The sequence below is a fragment of the Schistocerca nitens genome, chromosome 11 (genome assembly GCF_023898315.1).
Source record: "Schistocerca nitens isolate TAMUIC-IGC-003100 chromosome 11, iqSchNite1.1, whole genome shotgun sequence".
In the NCBI taxonomy this organism is placed as follows: Eukaryota; Metazoa; Arthropoda; class Insecta; order Orthoptera; family Acrididae; genus Schistocerca; species Schistocerca nitens.
In genome coordinates, this window is record NC_064624.1 from 161,074,212 (window position 1) to 161,099,433 (window position 25,222).

General features: G+C 42.0%; 1 protein-coding gene across 1 annotated transcript in view; it reads right to left on the bottom strand.

Annotated features, from left to right (window-relative positions):
- Window positions 1-17,440: 17,440 nt before the first annotated feature.
- The window catches only part of LOC126212741 (high affinity cGMP-specific 3',5'-cyclic phosphodiesterase 9A-like), a gene marked incomplete at its 3' end in the record, with an annotated part of 260,309 nt that continues 252,527 nt past the window's right edge, over window positions 17,441-25,222 (bottom strand). Inside the window, exon 15 of the mRNA XM_049940150.1 lies at window positions 17,441-17,534. Coding sequence (XP_049796107.1) covers window positions 17,441-17,534 — 94 coding nt within the window. The remainder of the gene's footprint in view (window positions 17,535-25,222) is intronic.

A 25,222-nucleotide genomic window follows, 5' to 3' on the forward strand; every position in this document is an offset into this window, starting at 1 on the left:
CTGATGAGGCAACAGTTTGTTGCGAAAGCTTGAAATTTTGTGTGTGTGTTTGTGTGTTTCTTATTGTGCCTATCTACAAGCGCTTTCCCGTTTGGTAAGTCATGGAATCTCTGTTTTTAATATATTTTTCTCATGTGGAATGTTTCTTTCTATTTTATTTGTATATATATTTGGCGTGAGGACCCCACTTAGTGATGTTTACACTGCAGTAACTGGTTATGGCCGCCTAACATTTCAGTTTTTCTGGTCATCTAGCCTTTCAGTTTTAGACATTTCCTTGATATCTCTTGGAAAAGTTTTAAAACCAACATTAATAAGTGTTATATCCCTGTACCCATCTCATCAAGACCATTTGATGTGAAACCATATCTGCTTCAATATCTCTGATGCTTGCAAGAATTATAAGAATTAAACATGCACAAAACTCTGTATCCCAAAACGAGAAGAAAACACTATTCATCTGAACAAATAAAGCTATATATAAGAAATGTAAACAGAGTGGCATGTTTTTAAAGACCAAATGAAATGAAGCATCACACTGTCTTGACACTTTGGCAGTAGTCTATAAAACTGTCCTGTGTGCACACGTGCCCTACAATATTCCATTTGTTATTGACAGCACACAAGTGGCACTTTGTACATCTTGGAAACACAGAAAAGTGCTTTGATCCCTTGCAAACGTCTCAACATCTGATGAAGATAAACATAAAATTCTGCACTGCAATAACAGGGTGAACTAAGAGAGAAAAATAGATTTTCCACAAGTACAATGTACAGTAACTCTTATAATAGTAGATAGACTTCATAGCAAGTGTTCATGTTTCTGTTTAAATTCTCTGTCCATGGCCAAGGAAAGTCACAATATGTTCACACTGATTCACAGACACACATACTGTATATATTGTCAGTGTTTCTATTTCAACTTCCGCACACACATAATAAATACTGTAATCACAGATGTACTTAGTTCCACACTTACACAAATCATTTGTTTCTCAGGTTACACTGTTTATAATTAATAATAGTATGTAGTGCAGGAAGGCATCAGCATCATGCCCACATTTGCAACAGTCTCTTGCATGAACAATAAAACTGTAAAAGTAAGACTAGAATTGAATCTCTGCTCTGTATGTTACTATCTTTTGATGTCACTAGTATATATTCACAATGAACTGAAAATAAAAATTCAATATAGGTAACAATCTGTATAAGATTATGCTACATAGATTTATCCAATTTTTGTCTCTTGTCCTATGTGTTCTGTAATATTATGAGTCATACAAGGTATATAAAAATGCCACATCTTAAAGATATGCTTACAACTAATGTTTATAATTATGGAGAGATTTCTATGAGGTGAGCCATGTATGTACCAGATGTGATCTTACAGCTCGCGAGGTAGTTATATCTTTCACGGAGTAAATATTTATTTCTATAAAAAACGAATTTTTTTTCAACACACACCATTTAGAAGTAACCTTGTACCATGAAAGAATTAAATTCACAGTGAATCATCAAAAATCATTTGAAAAGATAATTGTGGTTTAAAATGCCGAAAATGTTCATTACTGAAAGACATGGCTCTATATTACAGTACATTGTTCTAAACTGGCTGAAGTAGGACGCATGCTCAGAGGCTAACAGGAGTAATTTCACATGTTTTATTGGTCCAATTTGTGTGATTGTTTCATTACTGTGTCGGTAGATGGGTCTGAAAAGTATATGTGTGGTGGTAGCTATATTGGACACTTATAGTCTGCTTTCGGCTGTGAAAAGGATTTGGTCGTTTGTTACTATTGGTAGTTATTTATTTTACATAAAAATGCATTGGAGACTTTATATTAGATTTGTGTATGAGAATGGAATAAAGTGTAGCAAAGTTTTAGAAATGTTAAAGAAATCATAGAATAATTTTTAGTATTGTAATGTGTTTTCATGGTGGATAGAAATTATTAACTCACATTATATAGATCTGTATATTAAAGAAAAGAATGACTTATAATATTCAGCTTGTAGTAATATTTACAAATTAATTTCTGAGGTGAACATAAAATGACTCATTCCACATTGTTATGACTTATCATGCAAATTATCAAAGGAACATAAAATTAGCAATATTAAAGGAGCATTGAATGACATTTACGGATACGTGATTGGAGGTATGACCGCAGGGAAACTGTGTTTACATCAGTCCATCACTGCATTTGTCTCCAAGCTTATGTGAAAAACAGACATAAAGGGTCCATGTCCTAGAGCAGTAATGAAATTGAGAATGAGAAGTATAAACATAAAGTTCTTTTTACAGACTGCTATGTCAAATTTGTGCAACATCGCAAAGAAGGCAAGTTCAAGGGAAGAATTCAGCTCTGAACTCGTGTTACTTACAGACCCACGTATGTTGTCAGTAAACAGGATGGTGTGTGAGATCCCACACCTTCTTGCCAAATCATATTTCTGTTTAGCCAACACTTCTCACGACTTTTTGCTTTTTCTCTGCCTTGTTAGTTCAGTGAACACAGTAGTAAAATGTTTACAGATGTTGCCCAATGTTTTGTCCACCATTGTATTGTTCTTTCTGGCACTGAATAAGGCAGGTTTTAAATGAATTTTAAAATACTGGTCTCTTTTTTAAAAACATTTTTCAAAGTTTACTGTTTATATAATCTAGAGATAGCCAAAGAACAATTAACCTAGGCAGCTGAGGCACAGTCTAATGAATACCTGCCAATAGTAAGGTTTATTGCAGTCAGGTATTTCATTGTCTGAGATGGTTTCCAATTTTCAGTCATTTTCAAAGATGTGCATAATTATTCTTAGCCTAATGCTGTGTCAGATTTTGCCGATGGTCACCATGCGTGTATGACTGTTTATATGTGTGTAGTGCAGAAACACTTACTTTCTAGTCTAATAACATGGTGTTCTATCCCATTTCATATCTATTCCTTTATTATTAACACAATGAATGCAATCTTATGTCAATGTTTCTTGTTGACCTGATATGTAAAACAATACTACCAGGAGATATACACATAAATATCCTCAAGCCAAAAATAATTACTCGGCTTACTGAAAATGGCTGATGAGAGTAACTGATTCAGCTGCTCAGATGTTTTATGTGAGTATTTCAGTGTAATAAATTTTACTGTTAAATGAAATACACTACCGCCCCCCCCCCCTCCCTGCTCACGGGAGTGATGTTGCAAGTGTGAACAGAAAATACATTTCAAGGCGAAATAGTGACAGACCACAAATAACGTGTTCATAAATTCCTTAGATGAGGGACAAAGTGCAAGTAAACAGATTTTGATGCTTGCACAGCGTTTCTTTTCTTGGAAAACATTCATACTTTTCCTGTACATCTGCCATGCACCTCACAGTGGTTTGCAGTTTGTCGATGTAGTTGTAGCTGTAGATGTAATGGAGACTCATCTTTTAGTGATGAAAATCCATTTTAAAACTGTTCATCCATTACAACAGTATGGTGTCTGTGAGTAATGCTATGACATAATAAAAACTTACAGTATTAATGGGAAACATTGCACAGAAATCAAACACACTAGTGGGGGAAGCATAATCAGTTATGGATCTGAGCACCAAAATGTCAAACATGGTATGCTTCCATACTTGGTCAACTACTATTTATTCTCTCCATACATAGTTTCCCAGATGATATAAATCAGATAAGAATGCTGATGACGAAAAAACTTTCTACAAGCTCAAACAAAGGTAGAGCTTAAAAAGGAAGCAGTCCTGAATATTGGAAATGCAAGGAGGTATCTACAACAAAACAATCTTTCTATCAATCCATCTAAAACAATATATGTACTGTATCAAACCAAAGAGTCAAATTTGTGACATAAAAATTAAAATAAACAAAGAGGAAACTAAAGAAGTAAGAAGCACAATAATTTCAGGAACTATATTATATAAGCAGTCGGCCCTGAAAAATCTAAAAAATTATGGATGGTAGTTCTCAGAATAATGCAACACTGTCATAATCAGTTCATATACAGGGAAATGCACACTCTGGCTACTCAAACAGAATATTTTTAATACAGAAAAGATTTGTGAGGTTTTTAGCACAAATACCACCCAAACAGCCCAATAGACAAGCTTTTATACAGTCAACTGTATATCAGAATATTAAGGCAGCGAGAGAAAGTGATTATTACCTTCTCAATAAAGAGATACATGACCATACCAGAGGAGGAAAGGAAAATTATTATACAAGACAGTGAAACCTCAAACTGACAATGAGTGCTCTGATTGAAATGAGCAAAATGTCTCTTCATAAGGTGCCTGACCCAGTTAAGAAAAAAAAAAGGAATTTAAATGTTAAAAATGTGTCTCATAGACAATTGTGTATATAATATGACTGAGAATTTAAAAATACAACTATCTGTCACATGTTACACAGTAATATAAAATGTATTGTAACATTTTGTGTATCTGTAAAATATGATACTGTTCCTTTTTCGTACATTTATTGAATATACATTATAATTAAGCCTTGATGTGATGTAAAATAGTAAATGCTGCTAGAATGCATGTGTTACATTTGTCTGAATATAAAATTATGCAATGCACCCTATACTCTTAGCTGAAAATTATCAGTTAATCTCCCAGGCAAAGAACAAATAAATAAATTGGCAATAACAGAATTTGTGTGTAATTGTGCCTGTGAGGAAACGATTAAAAAAAAGCTGTATCAATTATTATTCTCCATGATCACAAACGCATCCTTCCTTCCATTCTGTGTGCTATGTGGTCTTAAAATTTTGTGTGGTTGTGGAAATGAACAAAGAATTTTTAAAAAAAATTCTATTTTGCTGTTAAAAATGTGTGAAAGACCTTTTTATGCTTCATAATAATGGACTTCTCTTTCGATGTAATTATAGATGAATAAATATCTGGGTTCAGAAAGTGAGGCTTATTATCATTCATTAGTTCTGGAGTGATCTGACCATCCTATGAATTGTGCCATGCACGTTTTGATTTATATAGTACTAATAATAGTATTGCAAAAAGAAAAAAAATGAACTGAATGTTGTAGAGTGCTAATAATCAAGCAGTCCACTGAATTGTATCATATGAGAAAGTATGTCAATAACACTATACACTGATTTCTATTAGAGAATCATTTACTATGAACACATCAAAATTAACATTTTTTATCCAGGTTGCCTTCCGCCCCCAGTAATTCATTTCAGTTACCAACCCTTCAAAGAATGGTTCATGTTGTTACCTGTGTGATCATTACACATTACACAAAAGTTACAATGGAACTCTGCTTTCAGTACTTGTTGTCACATTGTGCTATTTTATGAAAACTCTTGGTGCATTATATTATATGTTTGTACATGCTTGATAACTGCAATAGTACAGCAGAATCCACAGAAGACAAGTCACAAAGATAATTCAATCAACATTCCACAGCACATCAGTTCACTGAAGCAGAGGAAGATAACTTTCAGGGCCAATTAAAGATTGATAAAAGGGTAAGGGAAGAAGCCACAAAGCTGGGTTCAAGTGAACACACCTCAGGATTTCTGTGTACAGACGTTTCACATTTAGTGGAAGAATTTCGTGACTGTAAGGTCACTACATACCTCACCTCATGAAATTTTTTTTTTCACAGTTTCAAATAATTGACAGTCATTTCAACAGAAACTATGACACGAAGATATTCCAAAGCTACAGAAATATTTCATCACAAAAATAATTGGTACAAAGGTATTACAATGCCATCATCATACTATATGGCACATCAGCATATAGCATTCAAACATTGCTTCACATCCTTCTGCAAGAGTAATTGAGGGAATTTCATACAAACATTTGACATATATTTATTTATATGTATATATCTTTGTATATATTTTAAAGTTGTCCAGCAACTTTGTTACAGCAATTTTTCCACCTTAAAAGATTTGGTACTCCTGGAGGAGGTAATATATTTATAAATTACTGCTGTCATAACAATCATTTATAGCACTTATTACTAGTCATTTCTCTCTCTCTCTCTCTCTCTCTCTCTCTCTCTCTCTCACTCTCACAAACACAGTCAGCATTAACATTCTTCCAAGCTCACAAATATCCTTCTACACAATAAGATCATTTCATCTTCATATAATTTCTTTCATATATAGTACTTTACTTCTTTATTATATTCCACTTTAAAAGATTTCCAACACATACTGTCATATATACACTACATGTACTACTGCAATAATTAACAAAAACACTGTATGGGGTATGTTAAAAAAAGACTGCCTGCAGATGAAATCGCAATAGTCACAACCCGCAGAAATAAATGTCACTTGTGCAATGAACATGTGTTTGAGTTAATCAAAGCAAAAACCAGTGATAAAGCATGGTAATCTGCAAGGAGCTTCAGTGACTCAAAATGAAAAATATAATTTTATACTTTATTTTACTGTCTCCATTGCAAATTTATTTTTATTATATGGTTAATTTCAGTCAATATGTCAGTACTAACAGTATTCATATATGGATACAACAGGTCACTTACACAATTACATAGACCTGATAGTGACCAAATATTGATCAAAAGTAACCATATGATAAAAAAATTTGCAGCTGAGATAGTACCACAGAGGATGTCTTTTAAGTTCCAACACAGTTGCAGAATCTGTCGTGATAAATATGTCAGCAATGGTTCTAAATGGAATAGCTGATTTTGATTAATAACTTCCGAAAATTTTTCATTACTGAAGAGCATACAGTTCCACCTGCAGCATTTTCAAAATAACATTCGTATATGTAATCTAGGAATAAATAATATTACATTCTCACAGAGTGACAGCTGAAAGATGACTACATGTGAGGGGGATCAATATCACTGCTACATGATGTGACACAGCTGAATTGAACTGAATAGGGTGTGAGACTACAAGTAATTCAATCTGTTAGTGCTTGATAGAAAGATGTATCGACTTGAAGGAAAAGCTTGTGTGTGTAGAACTGACACACTATTTTGCCAGAATCTCCCCACAGAACAAGCTAATAAAACTATTCTGTGCTGTCTTTCACTGCCTCCTTCTAAATTAGATGCATTTAAAACTAGTGGGTGTGACACTGAAGAAATCCACTCTTGAGAAATTGGTAACAGCTCTTTCTTTAATTTTGTTTACTAATTCTCCTTTCTAGCCCAACATTAAGTGGTCAGCTAATAAAGCAGGTGAATTTTTTTCCTCAAATCTATTTTGATGTGTAAAAGGACACAGTTAACCTCTTCAGAATGAGTGGGCTAAACTGTCAGTGGGTGCTACTCTTTCACACTTCACCTTACTTCTAACTGGCCAATCAAACTAGCTCTCATCAGTGCATGCTATGGCACAGAAACTGCTTAGCAGATGTCAAGTACTATTAGATTAGATTTCTGTCAGTGTCACAGACAATCTTTAAACGCAACAGTAAAATGCAAAAGATGATTCCTCTACAGGAAGCACATACACTGCTGAACACATATGAACAAATTTGGCTTGTAGTTATATCTATTTCAGACATACAACAATAAAAGTTTTCAAACTCATATTTTCTACTTTGTACACAATTAATAAACTAGAGTTTTATCAGTAATTCACAATGATTTCTAAAGATAACACTTTACTTACATTGGCATTTTGTGACCTTAATATATACATACATACTGTATATTCATACACATTCTTTGTATTTACCTCATGGCAGCCACTGTGACTAGAAGGGGAAAAAAGAACATATGCTTCATACAATAAGTTGCTTATTTTCTAAGTGTGAATGGTAAAACAATTGATGAAAAAAACAACAAAAATATGTTCTCTTTAGGTAACAAGATTTTATACTTTAAAAATAAGTAGTATGCAATAGCACAGTTCATATTCACTGCAATCATGGAGAATTATCAGTTCGAAAGATAATTTTTATACTATCCATAGTGAAGGTATGTTCCTTGTCACAAAATTTGCAGAAAATTTACTTCACATTTTCTAAGAAACAGAAGTCAAGATGTCTGTGTCTTGCCTAATTGTAACTTTAACTTAACGACTTTGGAAGTCACAATGTTTTTTATCCTGTCGTCATTTACAATCTCAAAAGCTGACACTGTCAGGGGAATCCAACTCACCACACACAAAATTTCCTCACGATATCTGAATGCCTTAAATATTATCTGGAAGAATATTTTATTTTGACCAAAATAGTTTTCTTTAGCACTCCCGATACACGCTTGCATATCTAAATTGCATCAGCAATAGTAGTTTATCAACAGATTCTACTATGTTGAAAGTATTCACAGAGCAAAATCCAGTAACATGCTACCATTATTGTTGGAATTAAATCACATTTCTTTCTTTTTCTTTTGGGACCTGTACACATCTGTTTCATGAGAGTGTCATTTTCAAATGGGTGTCACTTCTGTTAAGCAAATGTGGAAAATGTGTATTCCTCACCTACAATTTCATTTCCTTTACCTAATGAGATTATGTGATAATTGCCTTACTCAGTGACACAAAAAGTGCCATCCTTCTCTTCTGTACACAAGAAATGCTAATGATATGCTGTGAAAATTAATCATATATGGTGTCCAAAAAGGCAAATTATTAAAGATTAAATTGTTGCAGTATACTGCTCATTGTACTTTATTATAATCCAAGTTATTTAACTGGAAAAACTGAGTTCAATTGTTTTTCACTTGCCCACATGGAAACAAAAGCAGATAAAAGCAAATTTGCATGATTTGACTAATAAAGTTGTTGGTGCCAGGAAACTGGTATTCTATGTTTGCATTAATAGATCCCAAAATATTTAGATTTATCTCATTTTCAAATGTGCTGCAATAGAGCCATCCAACACAGATTCTGTGCTCTGTGTGAAAATAAGTCATACATTGTTGGGAAAAACAGACAAGGGCAATGCTATCAAAGGACCAATGACCACTGTCAAGCAATGCCCAGAAACCGTGTACTCTCAAAGAAATTTCCCTTCAGTTCTGGTCAAGGCTGTAATTTACCAACAATTATTTGCTGTCTCTACTTTGATGGATTGCCTAAACAGTTTGAGTCTCAATGAGTCTGAATGAGATCACAACACACAGAACCAACAGAAGTATTGCGAGAATGGTTATAGATACCAGCTAATTGTACAACCAAAGAATATGTAATGATGCTATGTACTTCTGAGTCATTTAATTTGTTCATTGTCAGTTAAAACTGATTGTTCCCTCAAGGCACAACTGCATACGCCACTCTCCTGTGGGTCTTATAAATCTAACCAGGTCCTGGATATCTCACTAATAGATGGATGCACATTTGAAAGGAGTCTCATGCTTCACCAGGGGCTGAGCATATCAAAGCACACAAGCAGAGACACAAATGCTATCTTCTAGGTCAAGGAATGGCACTGATGATCACATAGTTTACCTCCATAAAAGATTAAAAACTTAGAAAGAGGACTAGAAACTCCCTCATGAAGAAAAGACAGTAAGTAGGACTATTCAAGAGTTTGAAAAAAAATCAAACAAGAGAAAAAGATTAGAGCAGGATAAGAGAGGAATCAATTTCTTTTCCATTCTTCTTCTTGAGTATTGGGCTGAATGTCCCACTTAATCCCCAAGTAGCCCATTTCTTGCATCCTTTCTTTCCTTTTCCTGAATGGAGGAGCTTGCCAAAGCTACTTTTTGTGTCACTTATTCAACCACATATGTACTCTTGCCTTGTGAATTTCCTCTACATTTTCATATGGAAATATTGTTTCTAATATCCTCCTTTATAATACAAGAGAGACAATAAATTATGTAAAATTATACATAAATATGTATCAACATCAACAGGTTGTAAGGGCCAGGTAAGCTGCCTTGTGACCACTGGAATGTTGTAGTACTGAAATTCAGCTGACACACTTCTCTGTGTTTAGCAGCATTTCCTGATTATAGACATGCACACAGAAGGAAAGTTAACTAACATCAGACACAGATAAACCAATGGTGAGGAAAATATTAAGAAAAATTATGAAAGACAATTGTGCCAGCACCCTTCTGCACAGTTGACAAATAAATAACAAACAATTCAGTATAGTTACCAAAACAGACAACACTTCTCAAAATAGCTGCAGTATAATTTCACCATTGAGAAAGACTAACTGAAAAATTATTCATTACTCTAAACAATACTCAGTCTCTCATTAGCAATGTACCTTGTTTGAAAATTCTTTATTCAAGTAACACAAATTTGGCAGCAGAAATCTTTGAAGTAAATTAAATGAAAGAAAAAGATTATAACAGTAGTTATTCATGAACACTAAAAATAAGAAGGAGAAGTACATTTACATTTTCAGTGGTCTATGGAGAGGTGTTTAGCAATGGGGAACAAGTTTGGGTTGGGGAAGAATGGCTAAAGGAATTGACAGCATCTTTTGGAAAGGGCACAGTGCAGAATTTGTTGTAATTGAATTTTAGAAAACAATAACCCCTGAGGGATGGCCAATTCGTATGGTAACTGATGTGGTGAGGCAAATGAAAGAGCAACCACCAACCAGAAAGATACATTTATTTGTCTGGGATCCATTAAGTGCAGTAACATAGTTTTCATTCTCACATTGTGGTTGAGGGAGAGGTGGGGACAACCAGTTGAAATTCATTTTGGTAGAACAGTTATTTTCTATTGTGTGTGCAATACCTGACCTTCAGTCATATGTAAAAAAAATTACTGAATCTTTCATTAACTTTTCTCAAAATTTGGAATCCAATGGAATTTGGCTCCTCAGGTCCATGTAATGTGCCCATAAATGAGGGCTCATCCAAATTACTCAAGAATAAATATTTATAAGTCCTTACATTTATGGCTAATTCAGCCAGAGATGTAATCCACTAAACTGTGACGAGTTGATTCCATCTCTTGCTTTGACACTATTTCCATTGTCTCTTGTGGCAAGGAAACCAAATACATTTTCTCTTTCCTGGACAATATTTATAATTTATAATTTATGTATGTTCTCTGAGTATAATTGGCATCAATGAAACGAATATTTATTTCAGTGAACTATCTGCACGCGTCAAAAATAGGGACTCACCCTACTTGCTGATGAACAAATATTTGTAAGTCATTATGTTTCCAGCAAATTCAGCCAGACATGCAATCCATGGAACTATAAAGCATTGTATGAGTAGTCTGCAGCAACTTTCGGTATACAGCTGTTTCATCTCTCTTCTGCAATGAGAAGAAACAAAGTTATTTTCTTCCCGAAAAATGCAATCAATTTACAGATCTTATTTTTGAGCACGGAACAACTTGTGATGTAATTGACTTAGTGAAAGCAATACTTCTTTCATGCAATTTGTGATAGCCATGTCCATCCAATTAGCAAAAGAGCAATATTTAAAAGCCATTATGTTTCCAGCTAATGCAGCCAGGAGTACAGTCCAGTAAACTGTTAACTGTGCTATGAACAGTTGCTTGCATCTCTTGATTTGACCCTGTTTTCACTGTTTCATGTAGTGGGAAGAATATATTTAATTTAGAGATCTTGCATTTGTTTTAATTTTTGAATACTGTGTGAAAGTAATATGACCTTTCTGGGAATTTGAGGTAGACATGTCCGTTAGAGAACTGTCTTTGATGTACATGCCCACGGGGGAGATTTGGGAAACTGTCTGACTGGAGAGATGAAACGCCAGACACACTTTCTGGAGTAGAACGGAACAAAATCTCACAAGTATTCTGTCAACGGCACTGACACGAGTGCGGGTTTCCTGCTCCGGTTCGGCTGAGGAGGCCAGGCATTCGCACGGGGTCGCGTACACTACAGGGCACCGAGATTCGCAGAGCATCCTACGTAGCTCGCTACTTGGCCTGTGGGTAGCAGCAGCAGCAGAGGGACGTCAGTTCGCCTCCGGAGCCGCCACCCCCGGGGGCAGAGCACTCCGGTGAAGGTGAGAGGGGCAGCGGCGGGTCCCCCAGTCAGTCCGACCCCGCTGCCCCCGGCCCACCCCCAGCCACAGTGTTGGCACGCTGTGGGGGCTGGTGGTGTCTCACGGGCCGACTGCCCAGTGTGGAGGTGACCGCAGAGATCCACCCGCCACCCGGCGACGTCGCCTCCTTCTGCTGGCGCACCGGCGACGCCGTGGATGACGCCGACACGGGCGGTGACCTCTTCCCTGCCCCAGGCGGTGCGCTGCCCACGGATGCGTGAAGGCGGTGGTGGTGGACACTGTTGCTGCTGACACTGCCGATCAGTGCCTTCCACCTACAACAACACGTAACATACGCCTGTGACCAAAACTGGGCACTCACATCTATGTGAAATGCAGGTCTGTGTAGAGAGAGAGAGAGTGAGACAGAGAGAATGTGAGGGAGGAGAGAGGAAGAGAGAGAGAGAGAGAGAGGGAGGGAGAGAGGGAGGGAGAGAGAGGGAGAGAGGGGGGGGGAGAGAGAGAGAGAGAGAGAGAATGTGAGGGAGGAGAGAGGAAGAGAGAGAGAGAGAGAGAGAGAGAGAGAGAGAGAGACAGAGAGAATGTGAGGGAGGAGAGAGGAAGAGAGAGAGAGAGAGAGAGAGAGAGAGCGAGAGAGGGAGAGAGAGGGAGAGAGAGGGAGAGAGAGAGAGAGAGAGAGAGAGAGAGGGAGAGAGAGAGAGGGAGAGAAAGGGAGAGAGAGAGGGAGAGAAAGGGAGGGGGGGATAGAGAGAGAGAGAGAGAGAGAGAGAGAGAGAGAGAGAGAGAGAGAGAGAGAGAGTGAGGGAGGAGAGAGGAAGAGAGAGAGAGAGAGAGAGAGAGAGAGAGAGAGAGAGAGAGAGAGAGACAGGGAGGGAGAGAAAGGGAGAGAGAGAGAGGGGTGGGGGAGGGGGAGAGAACAAACATATTCAGTGAACTACTGATATTCCTTGTATTGGTGTTTCAATTAATTGAGCATGGAATGAAGGCTTTCACAGCAGGTGTTGTCATCACTTGACACTTCTGGGCTGAGATGCCATGGTCCATACATAAAACTCTCCCCTGACATTTCGCCTTCGACTACGGAAGGCATCCTCCGAGGACAATCGACAGCCTTCACAAGGCGAAACGTCAGGGGAGAGTCTTATGTATGGGTCATGGCATCTCAGCCTGGAAGTGTTAAGTGATGTCAATTAATTGATATTAATTAAAATATCACTTTCAGATGAGATCACACCTGCAACATGGTATTTCGACACTACACGTCGATGGTGAATTTCAACTGCTTCAGAAAGCTTTTCAAAGAAAGAGTTAAAAATAGGTTGAGTAGCACTCTCATATCAGTCTCTGATGGGTTAGTTCATCAAAGGTACGAGTAACCACTGTGAAACCTGTTGATGATGAAATCCCATACTCCGTAACAGAGCATAGGAGACGACGCGGGAGACCCCCACCACCGTACTAGGCGAGGTCCTAGTGGAGGTGGTTAGCCATTGCCTTCCTCTGACCGTAATGGGGATGAATGATGATGATGAAGACGACACAACAACATCCAGTCATCTCGAGGCAGGTGAAAAGCCCCAACCCCACCGGGAATCGAATCCGGGACCCCGCGCTCGGGAAGCGAAAGCGGTACCGCGAGACCGCAAGCTGCAGACTGTGAAACCTATTATGTCACTGCAATTAAGAGACTGTTATGAGTGTCAATAATTTTTCAAAAGGACAGGAAATACGAAAACTTGAATCGCACAAAGTAAGCTGATAAACGAAAGACAGGTAAAATATTTGTCTAAAAAGAGATTGATAAATCCAAGAAAATTAATGTTGTAGCCAAAAGGACCAACTATGTTACATGCAAACCAACTTTTAAACTAAACTCCGCCATGAAGGCCCAATGGTACCGACCGGCCGCCATGTCATCCACCGTTCACAGGCGTCATTGGATGCAGATATGGAGGGGCACGAGGTCAGCACACTGCTCTCCTGGCTGTATATCAGTTTACAAGTCCAAAAACCAACTTTTACTACGCGAAAGTTTAGACTACGATGGTTCCTTCTGAAGCAGTCACATAGTAGCATGTCAAATGCTTCGTTAGCTGCAGAATGTTGGCTTGCACTCAACGAGTACTTGCCAGAGATAAGCTGATTGTGAGAAGTGGTTGGGAAGGAAGTGGTGGGGAGTCTGTGGCCGAGGAGTAAGTGGTTGGTTGGTTGGTTTTGGAGGAGGAGACCAGACAGCGAGGTCATCGGTCTCATACGGATTTGGGAAGGACGGGGATGGAAGTCGGCCGTGCCCTTCCAAAGGAACCATCCCGGCATTTGCCTGGAGCGATTTAGGGAAATCACGGAAAACCTAAATCAGGATGGCCGGACGCGGGATTGAACCGTCGTCCTTCCGAATGCGAGTCCAGTGTGCTAGCCACTCCGCCACCTCGCTCGGGAGTAAGTGGTGAGAAGTGGTTGCCATGGACTGGGCTAGGCTACAGCATAATCAGAGAGATATGATCGTGGGCAGCTGGCTGCAATAGTGCCAACTTTCTACTGCAACTACAACAATAGGCATTCACAGAGTTGTGACAACACTGATGTGCCATCGTGGAGAGGTATATGAAGTCGCATTACATGATCCACTGAGGTGGATGCACGAAGCTGCTGGGTGGGGGCCAACAACATCTGCCAGCGAACTTCTCTCGCTGACTGTGCTGTGGGCTTTATACAGGGTGAAAAGTATTTAAACCGACAAACTCTGGGAGGTTGTAGGGGACATAAAAACAAATATTTTTCCCTCATGTCATCTTTTTCTATGAGGAGTATTTAAACCGGTAGAGGAAGATTTCTCTGGCGGCAAATTAATTAAACCAACAAATACTTTTCCATTTTTTTATGACCAAGAGACAACACGTTAACACAACCCAATTTCAATTACTGTTGATTTTCAAAACTGACACGTAAACAACGGTTACACTGTCGGATCACGTTCTGTCTGACTCGGGCAAAAACCCCAGGAGTATCCTGAATTGTTTCTACTGCTGCTGCTGTCCGGGCAAGCAGATCCTCTTCTGATGCAACAGGAGTTGCGTAAACAAGGTTGCGCATCTCACCCCACACAAAAAAGTCCAAAGGGACATATCTGGGGATCGAGCACGCCGTGGTACAGGACCACCTCTGCCAATCCACGTTTCTGGGAGCCGTCGGTCCAGGAATCGACGCACACGACGACTGAAATGTGCCAGCGCCCCGTCAAGCTGGAACCACATGCGTTGTCTTGTAGGGACTGGTACGTTTTCCAGCAATTTTGGCAATGCTCTGCCGAGAAAATTCCAATAGTGCCTGCCATTTAATGGCCTAGGTAGCAGATACGACCCAATTAAACAGTCCCCAACAACACCGGCCCACACATTAACGAAGAACCTCACTTGATGAGCGCTAGTAACTGTGACATGTGGGTTACCCTCACTCCAAACATGCGAATTGTGCGTGTTGGAGACTCCATCACACCGGAACGTTGCTTCCTCGGTAAACAACACAGAGGATGGAAATGTAGGATGAATTTCACACTGTTCCAGGTACCACTGCGAAAACTGTGCTCTGGGTGGATAATCAACTGGTTCCAGGTTGTGGACACGGTGTAAGTGAAATGCGTGTTAAAATTGCTCTCAAAGGACTGTTCTTACATTCGTCTGATTCGTCCCCACGTTACGTGCAATTGCACAAGTGCTGATTGAAGGATCCCGTTTCACATGCTGCAAGACAGCTTCCTCAAATTTCAGCATTGTTTAAGTGTGGCGGCGTCCCTGTCCAGGTAATCTGCTAAATGACCCGGTCTCACAGAGATGTTGGAACACAGCAGCAAAGGTCGTACGATGTGGGATATGGCGATTAGGATATTGTAGTTGATAAACCCACTGTGCAGCTCATCCTTTGTGGTGCGCTATGTAGTACATGTACATCTACATGATTACTCTGCAATTCACATTTAAGTGCTTGGCAGAGGGTTCATCGAATAACAATCGTACTATCTCTCTACCATTCCACTGTCGAACAGCGCGTGGGAAAAACGAACACCTAAACCTTTCTGTTCGAGCTCTGATTTCTCTTATTTTATTTTGATGATCATTCCTACCTATGTAGGTTGGGCTCAACAAAATATTTTTGCATTAGGAAGAGATAGTTGGTGACTGAAATTTCGTAAATAGATCTCTCCGCGACGAAAAACGTCTTTGCTTTAATGACTTCCATCCCAACTCGCGTATCATATCTGCCACACTCTCTCCCTTATTACGTGATAATACAAAATGAGCTGCCCTTTTTTGCACCCTTTCGATGTCCTCCGTCAATCCCACCTGGTAAGGATCCCACACCGCGCAGCAATATTCTAACAGAGGATGAACGAGTGCAGTGTAAGCTGTCTCTTTAGTGGACTTGTTGCATCTTCTAAGTGTCCTGCCAATGAAACGCAACCTTTGGCTCGCCTTCCCCACAATATTATCTATGTGGTCTTTCCAAGTGAAGTTGTTCGTAATTTTAACAAAAAATGGTTCAAATGGCTCTGAGCACTATGGGACTCAACTGCTGAGGTCATTAGTCCCCTAGAACTTAGAACTAGTTAAACCTAACTAACCTAAGGACATCACACACATCCATGCCTGAGGCAGGATTCGAACCTGCGACCGTATCGGTCCCGCGGTTCCAGACTGCAGCGCCAGAACCGCGCGGCCACTTCGGCCGGCTAATTTTAACACCCAGGTACTTAGTTGAATTGACAGCTTTGAGAATTGTACTATTTAATGTGTAATCGAATTCCAACGGATTTCTTTTCGAACTCGTGTGGATCACCTCACACTTTTCGTTATTTAGCGTCAACTGCCACCTGCCACACCATACAGCAATCTTTTCTAAATCGCTTTGCAACTGATACTAGTCTTCGGATGACCTTACCAGACGGTAAATTACAGCATCATCTGCGAACAACCTAAGAGAACTGCTCAGATTGTCACCCAGGTCATTTATATAGATGAGGAACAGCAGAGGTCCAAGGACGCTTCCCTGGGGAACACCTGATATCACTTCAGTTTTACTCGATGATTTGCCGTCTATTACTACCAACCCTATCAGTGTACTCACTCCAGGTGTACAATGCACTACTACACTGGTGGACAGCAGTTGCCTACAACTGGAAGAGCGTAATACGCCCTCTAACAACTAAAGAACGTAATACGGCCTCTAACAACTGAAGAGCGTAATACGGCCTCCACTGGTTTAAATAATCCCCGTAGGAAAAAAATAACATTAGGGGAAAATATTTGTTTTGATGTCCCCTACAACCTCTCAGAGTTTGTCGGTTTAAATACTTTTCACCCCGTATATGTGCTGTAACCTAAAGCCGATGACTCACCCACGGGGGCGGCGTGCCTTGGGCAGTGTGGTGGCCTTGCCGTCGGGGGCAGAGGACGGCTCCGGGGTGGTGGCGCCACCCCCACTGACGCTGACGGGGCTCCCACTGACGGTGCTGCGGCGGCGGGCACCCGGCTGCCTGGTGGGCGTAGCCTCGCGGCTGCTGGGGCTGCTGCGGTCGCTGCCACTGCTGCCAAATGCGAAGCTCCGCAGCCTGCAAGACGCGCGAGAGGGGGTGTGAAATATGTACTATGTCTACTGGGTGAACATTAGTAAAACCGACAAACTGCAGGGAGGATTCCTGACTGTAAATGGAAGAAAACAGTCATATGAACCTGTGTCCGGAAATGCATTGTTGCCACGGTAGATGGTGCTGTTGATGAATAAAAGTTCCATGCCTGTAGCACACAGATGTCTGTTATGCAGATTGATGATGCTAGTTCTGGTAAAGGTTGTTTTGTTGGTAAAGAGGACTGATGACAGAAACCCCATAACTGTGATGGTCTGATGCAAATACAACCGACAAAATCCTTCCCATAGAGGGAAATCAGCTACTGATAATCCTTGCACTTGTATGTGATACGCACAGCAGCGGTCGTCAGTTAGGGTACACACAATCGTACTTTGGCTAATATGATGCCTGTTGCTTGTTCACACAGTCTGCCATTTTTCTGCACGTTCATCTGCGTGAGAGGGTCCATGATTACACATATCCCCAAAAAGGGTGGAAATGTTATGTGATGTGGCCAGTGGCTGTGAGGGGACTTGTTTTCTAATAGCTGTGCTGCATCTCACAGTTTCCATCTGCCTGTTGTTTACAAACACGATCTCGGCTTGTTCCCCAATTGACTACCGAACTATTCTGTTGTTTACAGTATGCTGTGTGAGTCACACAGTCTGCAACACACAAGGAACACATGGCACATGATAAGACGAAGTTTCATTCCTAAGCCCCATCTATTGTGGCAATCGTGCATTTCTAGACACATGTTCATAGTACATTTCTTTCTCGATTTCCAGTCAGGACTCTGTCCATATATATGTACCAACAATTAAAGGGAACAGCCATGAGTACCAGGATGGCCCCCCCCGTACGCCAATCTATTTATGGGTCGCTTAGAGGAAGCCTTCTTGGTTACCCAGGCCTCCCAACCCAAAGTTTGGTACAGATTTATTGATGACATCTTCATGATCTGGACACATAGTGAAGAAGAACTCCAGAATTTCCTCTCCAACCTCAACTCCTTTGGTTCCATCAGATTCACCTGGTCCTACACCAAATCCCATGCCACTTTCCTTGACGTTGACCTCCATCTGTCCAATGGCCAGCTTCACACATCCGTCCACATCAAACCCACCAACAAGCAACAGTACCTCCATTATGACAGCTGCCACCCATTCCTTAAAAACGGTCCCTTCCCTACACCCTTTTGTGGCAAACGAATCTGCTCCAGTCCGGAATCCCTGAACCATTACACCAACAACCTGAAGACAGCTTTCGCATCCCGCAACTACCCTCCCAACCTAGTACAGAAGCAAATAACTAGAGCCACTTCCTCATCCCCTCAAACCTAGAACCTCCCACAGAAGAACCCCAAAAGTGCCCCACTTGTGACAGGATACTTTCCGGGACTGGATCAGACTCTGAATGTGACTCTCCAGCAGGGATACGACTTCCTCAAATCCTGCCCTGAAATGAGATCCATCCTTCATGAAATCCTCCCCACTCCACCAAGAGTGTCTTTCCGCCGTCCACCTAACCTTCGTAACCTCTTAGTTCATCCCTATGAAATCCCCAAACCACCTTCCCTACCCTTGTAACCGCCCCCGGTGTAAAACCTGTCCCGTGCACCCTCCCACCACCACCTACTCCAGTTCTGTAACCCGGAAGGTGTACACGATCAAAGGCAGATCCACGTGTGAAAGCACCCACGTGATTTACCAACAGACCTGCCTACACTGTGAAGCCTTCCAAGTGGGAATGACCAGCAACAAACTGTCCATTCGCATGAATGGACACAGGCAGACAGTGTTCGTTGGTAATGAGGATCACCCTGTGGCTAAACATGCCTTGGTGCACCGCCAGCACATCTCGGCACAGTGTTACACTGTCCGGGTTATCTGGATACTTCCCACTAACACTGACCTATCCGAACTCCGGAGATGGGAACTTGCCCTTCAATATATCCTCTCTTCCCTTTACCCACCAGTCCTCAATCTCCGCTAATTTCAAGTTGCCGCCGCTCATACCTCACCTGTCATTCGACAACATCTTTGCGTCTGTACTTCTGCCTCGACTGACATCTCTGCCCAACCTCTTTGTCTTTACATATGTCTGCCTGTGTCTGTATATGTGTGGATGGATATGTATGTGTGTGCGAGTGTATACCTGTCCTTTTTTCCCCCTAAGGTAAGTCTTTCCGCTCCCGGGACTGGAATGACTCCTTACCCTCTCCCTAAAAACCCACATCCTTTCGTCTTTCCCTCTCCTACCCTCTTTCCTGATGAAGCAACCGTGGGTTGCGAAAGCTTGTAATTTGTGTGTATATATATATACAGGGTGAATATAATAGAGGAAACATTCCACGTGGGAAAAATATATCTAAAAACAAAGATGATGTGACTTACCAAACGAAAGCGCTGGCACGTCGATAGACACACAAACAAACACAAACATACACACTAAATTCTAGCTTTCGCAACCAACGGTTGCTTCGTCAGGAAAGAGGGAAGGAGAGGAAAAGACGAAAGGATGTGGGTTTTAAGGGAGAGGGTAAGGAGTCACTCTAATCCCGGGAGCGGAAAGACTTACCTTAGGGGGAAAAAAGGACGGGTATACACTCGCGCACACACACACACACATATACATCCACACATACAGACACAAGCAGACATATTGAAAGGCAAAGAGTTTGGGGAGAGATGTCAGTCGCGGTGGAAGTGCAGAGGCAAAGATGTTGTTGAAAGACAGGTGAGGTATGAGCGGCGGCAAATTGAAATTAGCGGAGATTGAGGACTGGTGGATAACGGGAAGAGAGGATATATTGAAGAGCAAGTTCCCATCTCCGGAGTTCGGATAGGTCAGTGTTAGTGGGAAGTATGCAGATAACCCGGACGGTGTAACACTGTGCCAAGATGTGCTGGCCGTGCACCAAGGCATGTTTAGCCACAGAGTGATCCTCATTACCAACAAACACTGTCTGCCTGTGTCCATTCATGCGAATGGACAGTTTGTTGCTGGTCATTCCCACTTGGAAGGCTTCACAGTGTAGGCAGGTCTGTTGGTAAATCACGTGCGTGCTTTCACACGTGGATCTGCCTTTGATCGTGTACACCTTCCGGGTTACAGAACTGGAGTAGGTGGTGGTGGGAGGGTGCACGGGACAGGTTTTACACCGGGGGCGGTTACAAGGGTAGGGAAGGTGGTTTGGTGATTTCATAGGGATGAACTAAGGGGTTACGAAGGTTAGGTGGACGGCGGAAAGACACTCTTGGTGGAGTGGGGAGGATTTCGTGAAGGATGGATCTCATTTCAGGGCAGGATTTGAGGAAGTCGTATCCCTGCTGGAGAGCCACATTCAGAGTCTGATCCAGTCCCGGAAAGTATCCTGTCACAAGTGGGGCACTTTTGTGGTTCTTCTGTGGGAGGTTCTGTGTTTGAGAGAATGAGAAAGTGGCTCTGGTTATTTGCTTCTGTAGCAGGTCGGGAGGGTAGTTGCGGGATGCGAAAGCTGTTGTCAGGTTGTTGGTGTAATGGTTCAGGGATTCCGGACTGGAGCAGATTCGTTTGCCACGAAGACCTAGGCTGTAGGGAAGGGACCGTTTGATGTGGAATGGGTGGCAGCTGTCATAATGGAGGTACTGTTGCTTGTTGGTGGGTTTGATGTGGACGGACGTGTGAAGCTGGCCATTGGACAGGTGGAGGTTAACGTCAAGGAAAGTGGCATGGGATTTGGAGTAGGACCAGGTGAATCTGATGGAACCAAAGGAGTTGAGGTTGGAGAGGAAATTCTGGAGTTCTTCTTCACTGTGAGTCCAGATCATGAAGATGTCATCAATAAATCTGTACCAAACTCTGTGTTGGGAGGCCTGGGTAACCAAGAAGGCTTCCTCTAAGCGACCCATGAATAGGTTGGCGTACGAGGGGGCCATCCTGGTAGCCATGGCTGTTCCCTTTAATTGTTGGTATGTCTGGCCTTCAAAAGTGAAGAAGTTGTGGGTCAGGATGAAGCTGGCTAAGGTAATGAGGAAAGACGTTTTAGGTAGGGTGGCAGGTGATCGGCGTGAAAGGAAGTGCTCCAGGCCCTGGACGTGCGGGATATTTGTGTATAAGGAAGTGGCATCAATGGTTACAAGGATGGTTTCCGGGGGTAACAGATTGGGTAAGGATTCCAGGCGTTCGAGAAAGTGGTTAGTGTCTTTGATGAAGGATGGGTTGAAGGTGTTGATCTACGTAGGCAGAGATACGTTCTGTGGGGGCTTGGTAACCAGCTACAATGGGGCGGCCGGGATGATTGGGTTTGTGAATTTTAGGAAGAAGGTAGAAGGTGGGGGTGCGGGGTGTCGGTGGTGTCAGGAGGTTGATGGAGTCAGGTGAAAGGTTTTGTAAGGGGGCCTAAGGTTCTGAGGATTCCTTGAAGCTCCACCTGGACATCAGGAATGGGATTACCTTGGCAAACTTTGTATGTGATGTTGTCTGAAAGCTGACGCAGTCCCTCAGCCACATACTCCAGACGATCAAGTACCACGGTCGTGGAACCCTTGTCCACCGGAAGAATGACAATGGATCGGTCAGCGTTCAGACCACGGATAGCCTGGGCTTCAGCAGTGGTGATGTTGGGAGTAGGATTAAGGTTTTTTAAGAAGGACTGAGAGTAAGGTTTGGAGAGGGTGATTTTGAGGAAGAGGAGGTGGGTCCCGCTGTGACGGTGGATGGAACTGTTCCAGGCAGGGTTCAATTTGGATAGTGTCTTGGGGAGTTGAATCATTAGGAGTAGGATTAGGATCATTTTTCTTCATGGCAAAGTGATATTTCCAGCAGAGAGTACGAGTATAGGACAGTAAATCTTTGATGAGGGCTGTTTGGTTGAATCTGGGAGTGGGGCTGAAGGTGAGGCCTTTGGATAGGACAGAGGTTTCGGATTGGTAGAGAGGTTTGGAGGAAAGGTTAACTACTGAATTAGGGTGTTGTGGTTCCAGATTGTGTTGAAAGGAATTTTGAGGTTTTGGAGGGAGTGGAGCTGGAAGTGGGAGATTGAGTAGATGGGAGAGACTGGGTTTGTGTGCAATGAGAGGAGGTTGAGGTTTGCTGGAAAGGTTGTGAAGGGTGAGTGAGTTGCCTTTCCGGAGGTGGGAAACCAGGAGATTGGATAGTTTTTTGAGGTGAAGGGTGGCATGCTGTTCTAATTTGCGGTTGGCCTGTAAGAGGATGCTCTGAACAGCCGGTGTGGATGTGGGAGAGGAAAGATTGAGGACTTTTATAAAGGATAGGAGGTGACGGGTGTGTTCATTGGCTGAGTTGATGTGTAGGTGAAGGATCAGGTGGGTGAGGGCAATGGATTGTTCAGTTTGGAACTGGTATAGGGACCGATGGAAAGAAGGGTTGCAGCCAGAGATGGGAACTTTAAGTGTGAGGCCTTTGGGGGTAGTGCCAAATGTCAGACAAGCCTGAGAAAATAAAATATGGGAGTGTAATCTGGCTAGGGCGAAGGCATGTTTGCGGAGGGAATGTAAATAAAACTTAATGGGGTCGTTGTGGGGGTGTTGTGAGGGTGACATGGTATTAGAAGGTGGAAAGTGTAACATGAGGCTGAAATTAAAATGAAAATAAAAATATATGAGGAGAGATAAAGGTGAACTAGAAAGTAAATGGAGATCTGTTGTTAAAAAGGCGAAAAACTGTTGGTTAAAGCTGGGCTATGTTGATCCTGTGGTGAACTTGGGTTGGTAGACAACGATGTGCACAAAGGTTAGGTGGTAGTGTTGCCGCCAAAACACGTTAAAGGATGGAGAAATTCGGGAAATTTCGAAAAAACTGCGTGTAAATGTATTAATAGGAGTGGTTTTGTGGTGGCAGATTATGAAACTGAGGCTAACAATTGTCTGGCGAAGAAATAATGACGTTAAAACCTGTGGGAAGCGGCTAAAAATTATCAGTGATGTGGGAAAAACGGAAATGGTCATGGGTCGCTTAGTGGAAGCCTTCTTGGTTACCCAGGCCTGCCAACCCAAAGTTTGGTACAGATTTATTGATGACATCTTCATGATCTGGACTCACAGAGAAGAAGAATTCCAGAATTTCAACCTCAACTCCTTTGGTTCCATCAGATTCACCTGGTCCTACTCCAAATCCCATGCCACTTTCCTTGACGTTAACCTCCACCTGTCCAATGGCCAGCTTCACACGTCCGTCCACATCAAACCCACCAACAAGCAACAGTACCTAGGCCTTCGTGGCAAACGAATCTGCTCCAGTCCGGAATCCCTGAACCATTACACCAACAACCTGAAAACAGCTTTCGCATCCCACAACTACCCTCCCCACCTAGTACAGAAGCAAATAACCAGAGCCACTTCCTCATCCTCTCAAACCTAGAACCTCTCACAGAAGAACCCCAAAAGTGCCCCACTTGTGACAGGATACTTTCCGGGACTGGATCAGACTCTGAATGTGGCTCTCCAGCAGGAATACGGCTTCCTCGAATCCTGCCCTGAAATGAGATCCATCCTTCATGAAATCCTCCCCACTCCACCAAGAGTGTCTTTCCGCCGTCCACCTAACCTTCATAACCTCTCGGTTCATCCCCATGATATCCCCAAACCACCTTCCCTACCCTCTGGCTCCTACCCTTGTAACTGCCCCTGGTGTAAAACCTGTCCCATGCACCCTCCCACCACAACCTACTCCAATTCTGTAGCCCGGAAGGTGTACACGATCAAAGGCAGAGCCACGTGTGAAAGCACCCACGTGATTTACCAACTGTCCTGCCTACACTGTGACGCATTCTATTTGGGAATGACCAGCAACAAACTGTCCATTCGCATGAACGAACACAGGCAGACAGTGTTTGTTGGTAATGAGGATCACCCTGTGGCTAAACATGCCTTGGTGCACGGCCAGCACATCTTGGCACAGTGTTACACCGTCCGGGTTATCTGGATACTTCCCACTAACACCAACATATCCGAACTCCGGAGATGGGAACTTGCCCTTCAATATATCCTCTCTTCCCGTTACCCGCCAGGCCTCAACCTCCGCTAATTTCAAGTTGCCGCCACTCATACCTCACCTGCCATTCAACCACATCTTTGCCTCTGCACTTCCGCCTCGACTGACATCTCTGCCCAACCTCTATGTCTTTACATATGTCTGCCTGTGTCTGTATATGTGTGGATGGATATGTGTGTGTGTGCGAGTGTATATCTGTCCTTTTTTTCCCCTAAGGTAAGTCTTTCCGCTCCCAGGATTGGAATGACTCCTTACCCTCTCCCTTAAAACCCACATCCTTTCGTCTTTCCCTCTCTTTCCCTCTTTCCTGACGAAGTAACCGGTGGTTGCGAAAGCTAGAATTTAGTGTGTATATTTGTGTTTGTTTGTGTGTCTATCGACGTGCCAGCGCTTTCATTTGGTAAGTCACATCATCTTTCTTTTTAGATATACACTCCTGGAAGTTGAAATAAGAACACCGTGAATTCATTGTCCCAGGAAGGGACACATTCCTGGGGTCAGATACATCACATGATCACATTGACAGAACCACAGGCACATAGACACAGGCAACAGAGCATGCACAATGTCGGCACTAGTACAGTGTATATCCACATTTCGCAGCAATGCAGGCTGCTATTCTCCCATGGAGACGATCGTATGCCGGCCGCGGTGGTCTCGCGGTTCTAGGCGCG